Below are 9,944 nucleotides of genomic sequence, written 5' to 3' on the forward strand. Positions count from 1 at the left end.
CTTTAGTTGATTCATCTTCATTCTCAGATTATCATGGTAAGAAACCATTAACCTGCACCAATAAGCATTACTGTTTTAATAATAACCAATCCAACAACAACAGGGTCATGAAAACATACAAATGCATTAAAGCTACTTCTGTCATATCCTGTACACACAGACTGCCACTGTACGCTACAGTATGCTGATTACCCAGACATGATCTCATTCAGGAAACGGAGCTGACTTGTGGCAAGCTTTGGTCATACCATAGACACTCCATTAACCTCTTAAATCACCCATCCTGCTGAACAAACTTACACATTTGGAAATGGATCTTACAGGGCTGAATCAGTCCTGTCATTTTACAGGCTTACAATCTGTTTGAACATACACATACAAAAAAAGGCTTTGTTATCATGACAAAATGCTGTTTGTGACACACATCACTGTGACAAAGAAAGATACAAAAAAGGGAAAAAACTACACCAGATCAAAGAGAATGAAGATGCAAAACAAAAGTCAGGGAGAAGGGGGTGGTTTGGCAAAACTTTAATTTAGGCGTTATATTAGATGATACAGGTGAAGGCAGGCCGGAAGGGCTGACGTATGAAAACGAGGGTGCAGTCTTAAAAACTTTGGCCCTACATACAGACACACAATCAAACTCTAAGCCAGAGGTTCAGAGGGCTGTTTCATGGGGTAAAATGTGTTGTTTGACTGGCTAACTCTGGTAAATGAGATGTCAGTAGTCCAGATTGTCTAACAAGAGGAAACACTGAGAATGTTCCACCAGGACTGGACAATCCTGACTGTTACGAAAGATTCCTCAAGAAGTTATACGGTCTGCAGAGAAATTTCACCTCTATGAAACAGCCCTGGAACACATGAAATAAACGTAGTGTTGTTATACATTTGTTAATTGCTTTTCCTTACTCTGAAGGCAGCATATTTCAACAGAAAATAAACTTTATATACTCTTGAATGAAGAAATCTAATAAAAGGAACCTTTGTATCAAGATGAACATTTTAAGAGCTAACTGCAGAGAAACCATGATATTAATTAAATCAATACAACCGTAGGGACCCTCCTATCTGAACACAATCGTTCACAACTTACTAAAACAAGAAAAAAACAAACAAACCAAAAATTCTCAAGTCCACAAATCTGAGAAAAAATCCCCTGCCCCAAAAAATTAATTTTGAAGCCATTTCTAGTGTTAATTTATATTGCAGTTCAACAGTTACACACACACACACTAACAGAGAAGGGGTGACTGTGCATGTTGGGGTGGGGGGGTGGGGAATGTAACGTGGTTGCAGCGGGAGTGTTGTGTTTTCAGGGAAACCTTCTCAACCAGGATTCACACCAGTGCTAGTCCTCCATAGCGTTTACAACCACACCCACAATACAAAAAAACCAAAAACAAAAACGGAGGCAGCTTGTGTAACAGCTCAGTAAGAATTTTACATCATAACTTCTGTACCATGGACAATTTTGAATATAATTCCTCATTAATTAATTAATAATAATAAAAAAAACAGCAGCAGTTCCTCTCATTCCAGGTGGGATCAAAATGCAGGATGATATTGACAAAGTTTGCAACATATTCTAAAGGTGATAGGATTATACAAACTTTAACCGTAGCCTACGCCTGACTGTGGACTGACCGGTTATCAGGCATATAACCAGCGTCACACAAGTTTGCATGACATGAAGTTAAGTAAATCTGGCCCTCAGTCCTTTTCTTTACCACATAACACCGAGTGTTATTTCATGTGTGAGGGGGTAAAAAGCAAACAAGAAAAACAAACAAACAACAAAAAAAACAACCACCAAAAAACCCTGAAATGCAAATCATGAATCTTGTCCAGTTATAAATGGCAAAGAAACTTACCTTTTTTTTAACATGGAACTGTCTCTTACAAGATTTGTTTTGAATTCTCATTGTTTTATGTAATATATATATATATATGTTTTTTTAATATTATTGAGCACAGACACGTGCTGAGGGAGTGCAGAAAGCCAGTCATGGAGGAAAAGAAAAAAAAAAAACAATGGGAATATCATACAGATATCATACAGAAAAACGTATTTTTTATGGGGTTTTTTTTCTCTGTTTGGTCCTCCGTGCAGGAGGCTTGACCATCGGAAGGAGCTACGAAACCAAATGGGTCTGGAGCAGTGATGTAAGTGCAGTACGGTCTGAATCAGCCCTCTTTATTTTGTTTTCTTTTTTTTCCCCTCTTGTGTATTCGTTCGGTATTCCATTCCTACCAAACAAAAAGACGTCACACGCTAAACCATAAGAGTCCTTCTAGTTCCTCCTGAAGCAGGTCTTAACGTGCAGAGAGTGGCGCTGATTAATTGGCAGCCCATGCTTCCAGATCTCTCATATCATCCTCGTCCTCTTCCTCCTTCTTCTTTGCTGTGAGGGGGGAAAAACAAATCCAGCAGAGTTGTCAAGTAATGAAAGGTCCTTGCATTCAGCATGAACAGCCCACTGTGCTAAGAGACTGTCTGAAAGCTTAGGGAAATATTTTAGTGTGTGTCAGACAAAAAACAAAATCAGAGCACTCTTTCTGCACCTGACAACACAACTAACTCAGGGCATTTCCTCACAGAACGGGACTGAACTCTGTCACTGTCAGTACCTCGTACGGAGAGCCGTCGGATCTCACAACAGAGCTGACAAAAGTCCTGTACAACATGTACTGAATGAGAATGAAAATGGGAATGTGAATGTGTGACAGTACCTGGTCTGGAGGGTAAGGACGTGGATGGCACATTGGGCAGTGGGACGTTCTCTGTGCCTCCGATCTCCAGCAAGTTCTTATCCAGCTCTTCCTGCTCCAGCTCTTCCAACTCTGCCAACAGTTCATCCTGGAAACGGAGCCAACCAAAACATCACATAAGGGCATATCCAAATCATTACACAGGTAACACCCACACCCTTACAGTTCAACAGCCATAGCATGACCTACAGCCAACAGATTACAGCAAGACGTGGGGGGGAAAAAACTTAGTGAAATGGTAACAGTTGGTGCTCCTTACCTCGTCAAACTCCTCGCCAAAGCCAACAGGTTTGGAGATGGCGTCAGAGATTTCTTGCGCCAGCTCCTGTTGCTCTGTGATGTCCTGCATTAGATCATCCACTTTATCGATGTCCCTGAGGGCCGACAGGAAAGGAAAGGTTTTATAGCCAACTGATACAACCATTACACCATAAGACACAATCAAACCAGCCTCTCTGTGACCTTTCACAACACTTCACTGAGACCACTCAGGTATACAGCCTTTTTCATCATATAAATACATTCAACGGATCACGTTACGTCATTTTCTGCTGTCGTCAAATATTTTCGGCTAGCAACCCGCCTGCTGCTGGTTCACATGGTCTCAGATTTCCTGAGCTTCACTGTGTGCATCTCTGGTCTGTGAGTGAGGGGAAAAAACACACTCATCTGTATGGCAGACAATACTCACATGTTATCATGGGCAGCCTTCATGGCCTTGGCAGCGAAGCCCATGTTCTTGATGACTTCTGTGTTAGTGTTGGCGTTCTCCAGAGCCTCTCTCTGGAACTCAATGGTGGACAAGGTGCCGTCAATCTGGGCCAGCTGCTTCTCATATCTCTTCTTGCGTTTCAAGGCCTGCAAAGCAGCTGGAACCCACGACGACGAGAACAGTGAGTGAAGAGGGCAAATAAGACACAACAATGTGTTCATCCGTGTGAATCACACAAGCTGAGCACAATCCCTGCCACTGCAGCTGGGGACAGAATAAGCCAAAAAAGTTTCCTTACAGGAGGACAGAAAAACAGACTTTGAGCACAAACTCTTCTGTGAGTGAAGTTTCAGTCATTTTAAGAACACATTTTTACTCTAACCAAGAGATTCATATCTGGAATAATGAGGAATGGTTAAATGAATGTGAGTGCAGATCAAATGACCATGTAGACTGTACGAAACTACTGAACAACAGGTCTGAAAGCTATGGCTGACTGTGAGTGCATGTTTAACACTGATGTTTAACCTCAACAGAGCCAGGGCACTGGGGCACATCTCTGACAGAGTACCAGTCAAAAAAAAAACAGTCCAAGAGAAATGTGTAGAAACAGTACTGGTAGTGGGATGGAATGTTCAGATACTCGATTTCACTTGTTACACACAGTGTGCACTGCCTCATGTTGTCAAGCAGATCTGACGCTAAGTCTAACTTTACTGCTGTACAACATAATGTGAGAGATAGCAGTGACATAGCTAAGCTGTGTGGTCATCTGTATTAGTGTTTCCATGACAGCATCAGCAAAAGTTGACTGTGTTTCTCTGTTACTTCAGCATGAGTGCACTCAATATGACATACCAGAGTTATCACTGGACCAAAACTGTTCTTTCAGTGGACGGAGGCGCTGAACTCACTGCCCATGTGAAAGAACAGGTTAAGTTAACAAAGTCTCTATTCTACAGTAAACGGACAACATTCCTACATCTCTCCAACAATCCCACTGCATTGCCACAGGAAGACCAGAGCTCTGAGAAAATCAAATCAATTCTTGATTACTTGAGTCTTGGAGACGATAGACCTAAATAGATTAGCCTATGAGTTATTCAATCCTTGGGGCTCTTTAATGCAAATCTTTCAGCAATTTCTGATAGATTAATAATCTATTGTCTGTTTTATCACAGTCAGTGGTGGTCTGAGACAAATCTAAGCTCTGTACAAGTGCAGATATTTCAGCACGTCAAAAACTCAATTCTTTAAAGATAATACGGTGCAATAGTATTTCTAATACATAACAGATGTGCCTTTTAACTATGCCGCTCGAATAATTACAAAATTAACAGATTCAGTTTTTCAAAAAAACAAGACGTGCCTAGCTTCAAACCCTAACTTTCAAGCGTCATAAAATGCATGACTAATACCTTTTGGTATACAACAGTTCTGATCTTTATTAGACTTGTGTCAGGCATAGACGTTACACGGTTATTTTTAGAATCAGAGCGTAGGGAGTCCCCAACTGCAACAACCTAGCGCCCAGCCCATTACTGATTAAAAAAAAAAAAAAAACATACTTCCCCACAGCCTCGTATCCGTTACAAGTATACTTACAGAAAACTAACCTCGGATGAATGTTGCCTATTAAAGAAAGCCATTATCAAGTCAGCTATAATGTTTTAAGGGTTTCGACGTTCGTTTTTGAACGATTGTTGTGCACCTTTTTCGAAAGCTGGGTTCAAGTCCTGACTATAACTCCAACAGCGTTCATCTTTGGGTGTTAAACGACATACTTAATATGAGTCACTTAAGATACATGGTTGCCACTTGTCACATTGTGTTTAATAGGCTACACTATATTTCTGAACATTGCTATTTAAAATTTAGTTTTGATAGAAAGTCTTGAACCGTTAGGTAGCCTAAACCTAACATAAAACCTTAGCTTCACCGCCAATAAGGAGGGTACATAACTGGCGGATTTAGCCTAATAACCATTAACTGTCCTATCGCAAGCTGAACTTCATTTCGGCTATGACGGACCTAACCAACTATAAAATCTAGCTGAACACAACCAGACACGTCTACCTACTCATTTGCAGCTAGCGATAGATAGCTATGCTAAAAGCCTACCAAATCACTAGCATGATAGCACAAGAGGCTAAGAACTTCCTTCTTCCCGACATGATACTCACCTCTTTTGTTTTTTGTGCCATTCTTTTTTGCAATAAGGAGTTCCTGGTCGATCTTTTTCTCCAGAAATTCTTGTTTCTTGGTTAACATTTCTTCTGTTTCTCTAAGTCGCTGAATTGCCTCCTGTGCGCTAGGAGCTTTCCCCCCTTTACCCCCACTACCAAACAACTTTCCAAACAAAGACATATTTGCGTTAAATTATAACAATGGCAGATACGGAACGCCGGCGTTACTTCTAAGAAAGACTGATTAGAGTATTAGAGTATTGATTATAGACACTAATCTCTTCTGTGGCCTCACCGTCACCAGCCAAGCGCTGCTGTTGTTGTTGTTTCTTCTTCCTCTTTCCAACCAGGCCTCGTGATGTCAGCACGTCATTTGGGCGTGAGTCACGTAATGATATAAGAAGGAACGCAAACACCCAGCATTGGTCACCCAATAAACAACTGGAATTTTTTAGTAACGAGCTGACAGAATTTAATTTTGTAATTGTCCGCCATGGAAATCAGGTATAGGTATCATACTTCACCCTCATTCTTCATGATTTATCTGTGCATTTAGAGGCGTTTGAAGTATCCTGGTTGCTTATTAAAGATCCGGAGATGTACACCCTGTGTTAATCACTGGATTTTCAGTTTTTGCATGTCAAACTGAAAAATAAATACGAATTATTATCCAACTTCAGATGTTGTTAACACACTCCTTTCTCCTGCAGTTTCATCGCTCACCACTTATCTAGCCCGCACCTAGCAGCGCTTCCACTCGATCTCTCCTCGTTTCAAATGAATAATCAAAAAAGTAGACTGTATCAAAATCTAACATGATTGTGCCGCTTGTTTAAGATGGTTTTACGAATGTATATTGACTGCACAGAGGCATTTTTTAGTACATTGAAGGCACTAGTGCTTTCTTTCTTTCTTTCTTTCTTTCTTCTCACGGTCTTGTTGATGTCTTTAAAACAACATCCTTTTCCACTTGATTATACAAATGCTGCTGACTATTGCAACATTGAGGGGGGATGAAATATGGAAATATGAAAGTATGAGACTCCCAGGAGAGACAATTACACTAAGTTAACACATCTTAGCTACACGTCTCGGTCCTACGTCGCTGTCTCAGTGTGGAGTTAAATACTGTAGCACCACACAGCGTTAGTGTAGCCTAGGAAATCGATACAATGCACATAATTTTGGAATGTAACATAGTGTTTTATTAAAAATGCTCATCAGTAGGGGCTATCTTGGTGATATACAATATAATGCAGCCATGTGCAGTACAAGATTTTTGATTTAATTTATACAAAAGTGAACCGTATGTATGTATGCTTTTTTTTTTTTTTTTACATTGTACAAAACGTTAACAGTAACAAAATGAGTTGTCAGCTCTCATGATGAACAATGTCACTGCATTAGTGGGCCATGTAAAACAACAAAATGCAGGATGGTGTATCTGTTTCATCAGTGTGTAGGCAGCAGGTAAGCAAGATCATAAAAGCAAAAGACATACAAGAGTAGGATGGAGACACCATATGACATTTTCACATTTAATACTGTGTGTGGTTCAAAGTTCATGCTGAGTAATGGTGAGTGAGCAATGGGGTGGGGAAATCCTCAACTGCAGGCATCAAACGCCCAGCCCAGTTCTTTCAGAAAACTCTTCTTCCCACAGTTCACCTTCCCGAAGCGCTCCAGTTGCAGCTCTGGCACCGCAGAGCGCCAGCCAATCAGAGCCTGTGTTGTTTTAGGCACAGGAGGTGAAGGCCCCACCTACACAAAATACTTTGGTAATGTTCATAGTTACGGCATTCAGTCAAAGTCACATAAAACTCCATAAATAATTTGTAAATGGAGCGGACACCTTTATCCACCCTTCACATGAAAACAGTCAGTTCATATGATTTGCTCATGCATTTCCAGTACAGATTTAAAACCATGAATAAGAACAGATATAAATCAGTGTAATAACAGATGTACCAGTGATGTTCCCTAGACTCTTGTTCTCTACAGCGGTTGAGTGAAGAAGCGATTCATCAGTAAGTGGCACTTCAGAGAATCACTCTGTTCAGAAGGATCCAGTTTAATTCTGAAGCACAGCCACTTACTCCAAAAACATTTACTATCTCTTACAGTGTTTTATTTCTTACTATCTTTGGCTTGCTTTTCCCAGCCATCTTCAGAATTTTGCTTCCAACAGTTCAAAGTTTACCAAAAACTCATTCCCATACATTATATCAAAATAAATTCATTTTGGTGTTGTTTGAAGAATGAATATAAAATAATAATTCAAAAAGTTTAAAGATGTTTAGTTTTGCTGCTTACTGTTTTACCATTTATAATCTGAAACTGTTATTTTGATGTAATTCAACTGAACATTTTTGTCATTTCAAACATTAACCCTGCTTCACTGCCTCATTCGGAGGATGTGTTTACCTTGATGTATTTCTCGGGCGGAGTCGGAGGGCGAGTTTTCAGATGTTTTGGAAGCTCCAGCTTGGCCATAGACTCCTCTACTTTGCCACTTTTCTGTAGCGTCTAGTACAGATCAAATGTTCCCATGATTCATATTTTTGTGAAGAAACATTGTGAGAGCTGCAATCTTAAGCTGTGATCTTCAGCCACTACATTCTTAAAACCTGAATTTTTATTCACTTGGGCTGTCTCCTTTTGACAGACTCAGATGTAATGTAACCTGTACTCAAGCCTATGATTTAAACATGCTTACCTCATTGTACGATTCCATCAGAAAACCCCATTTATTTGGCCAGGCCTTTGCTGATTCTTTCTCAATCTTCACATGAACTTTCCTTAAAGTGAAATGCGCATGTACACACACACATTTTTTATGGCACCATTCTGCTTTTATCCCACTGAGTCTACATGCCCTCTTTTCACAAAGCAATGGCTTCTGATATTTGAACTGATGGTATCTGAATTATAATTGGCCTGCTTTACAACAAAGCATTCTATTATTATTATTATTCTCTTTACAGTAAGTTACTCCCCTTCTCAAACAATGCCAACTGCTACCACTCACCTCTACCACTACTGCTACTGCTACCAGTAACAATGATAATAGTAGTATTAATAGTAATGTCTGTTTTTTACTGCTGCTGTAATGTGTCTTAAGTAATAAAGCTTTCACAGTTTACTAGCATAAATTCAAGTTACAACACGACCGTATGAACAACTGTTAATGCAACTACATGTATGTCTCCAAATATTCCTACAGATAAACTGACACATTGTTTTACTAAGGGTGACACCAAACAAAATCAGACATAAGAAAGCAGAGTTTACCAGATTTCATCCAAATCCACATAGTTATATATTTTCTCTGTCGTACTGGGCACAGCCATTTTATCACTGAACAAAATTACACCTCTTTCTGTCCTCTAGTGTTTCAGCCTGTGTAAAGTATACTGACAGATCTGTTTACCATCACTATGACAACGTGGTTTTGTGGCACTACCTGTGGCATTCTGTATCCACAGTAACAATGCAGAAAGTTCTTCTGGTTTGGGGATTGTCATTAACAGAGAACATGTGTATTAGGCTGTCTGTGAATCTCAAATGACCCCAACTTCTGAAACGTTCCCAGTTGGATTTTGTGATGTGTATGAGCGCTTTTGTATCAGTTACAGCCCATGAAAGGATTTTTTTGTTTTAATTAATGTTTCCATTAATCTACACAGTGGTTCTGGGGTCTGAAGAGAATACAGACTCAGTGTTCAGTCACTATTTTCAGCTCACAAAACTGATGTCTAATTAAACAATACCAGTAATACATATATATTTCAGTTCTTCAAATCTGTGAAATTCCCTTCCTTCCTAGCCAAACATAGATTAAGATTATACACAGAAATTACATGACACATTCAGATTTAGCAATGAGAATCTCTGCTATGGTTCTCCTGTTTTACTGGTGAGCAGAGCCTACTGAATCTACATAAGAAACAGCCGTTGAGACACTGTGTGGTCTACAGTTATGGTTTCATCACTTCATCTCAGTAGAGGACCAGAGTCTGACTAGGATAAGCAAAATACTGTCTGTCAAACACAATGACCCACTTATCATGGATCTGAGTGAGAAACAGCATTTGCATGAATGATTACAGAACCCATAAAGACGAGAGAGACCCCTCACTGCACTGTGGCCACTGGGGTCCTTGTTTGGGGAACAGTAACGAATAGTCTGTTGGAGAACAGCATTGAGGTGACAGCTCAAGGTGAAATCCGAAACATACATAGATCAAATTATTTAAACAAGTGCAGTGGAG

The 9,944-nt window shown here is 39.9% G+C and overlaps 2 protein-coding genes across 3 annotated transcripts; both read right to left on the reverse strand.

Moving 5' to 3' along the window:
- Positions 1–1,928: 1,928 nt before the first annotated feature.
- Positions 1,929–5,995, reverse strand: chmp4ba (charged multivesicular body protein 4Ba). 2 transcript variants are annotated; one of them, XM_030779917.1, is made up of 5 exons: positions 5,671–5,995; positions 3,467–3,644; positions 3,035–3,149; positions 2,732–2,863; positions 1,929–2,397 (listed from the first exon to the last, which is right to left on the reverse strand). In XM_030779917.1, exons 1-5 carry the CDS (start codon positions 5,852–5,854, stop codon positions 2,344–2,346), a joined length of 663 nt encoding a protein of 220 aa, XP_030635777.1. In that variant the 5' UTR covers positions 5,855–5,995; the 3' UTR covers positions 1,929–2,343. The 2 variants fall into 2 exon arrangements, with proteins under 2 accessions (XP_030635777.1, XP_030635776.1); XM_030779916.1 differs by having other exon boundaries at positions 1,932–2,408; positions 2,737–2,863.
- A 1,283-nt stretch (positions 5,996–7,278) lies between these two features.
- Positions 7,279–9,023, reverse strand: LOC115816137 (uncharacterized protein C20orf85-like). Its single transcript, XM_030779107.1, has 4 exons — positions 8,965–9,023; positions 8,390–8,471; positions 8,098–8,199; positions 7,279–7,434 (listed from the first exon to the last, which is right to left on the reverse strand). The coding sequence occupies exons 1-4, from the start codon at positions 9,021–9,023 to the stop codon at positions 7,279–7,281; spliced, it is 399 nt and encodes a 132-aa protein (XP_030634967.1).
- Between the last annotated feature and the right edge of the window lie 921 nt (positions 9,024–9,944).

The sequence above is a fragment of the Chanos chanos genome, chromosome 7 (assembly GCF_902362185.1).
Source record: "Chanos chanos chromosome 7, fChaCha1.1, whole genome shotgun sequence".
Taxonomy (NCBI): Eukaryota; Metazoa; Chordata; class Actinopteri; order Gonorynchiformes; family Chanidae; genus Chanos; species Chanos chanos.

Bases quoted from the DNA above. Each gene is read 5' to 3' on its own strand.
- chmp4ba (XM_030779916.1), bottom strand. From the start codon at position 5,854: ATGTCTTTGTTTGGAAAGTTGTTTGGTAGTGGGGGTAAAGGGGGGAAA. The intron at 3,645-5,670 runs GTGAGTATCATG...CGTGGGTTCCAG, and splicing joins TGGCACAAAAAACAAAAGAG to CTGCTTTGCAGGCCTTGAAA. The intron at 2,864-3,034 runs GTAAGGAGCACC...CTCCGTTTCCAG, and splicing joins TTGGCGAGGAGTTTGACGAG to GATGAACTGTTGGCAGAGTT.
- LOC115816137 (XM_030779107.1), bottom strand. From the start codon at position 9,023: ATGGCTGTGCCCAGTACGACAGAGAAAATATATAACTATGTGGATTTG. The intron at 8,200-8,389 runs GTAAGCATGTTT...GATCTGTACTAG, and splicing joins TGATGGAATCGTACAATGAG to ACGCTACAGAAAAGTGGCAA. The intron at 7,435-8,097 runs GTAAACACATCC...TATTTTGTGTAG, and splicing joins CGCCCGAGAAATACATCAAG to GTGGGGCCTTCACCTCCTGT.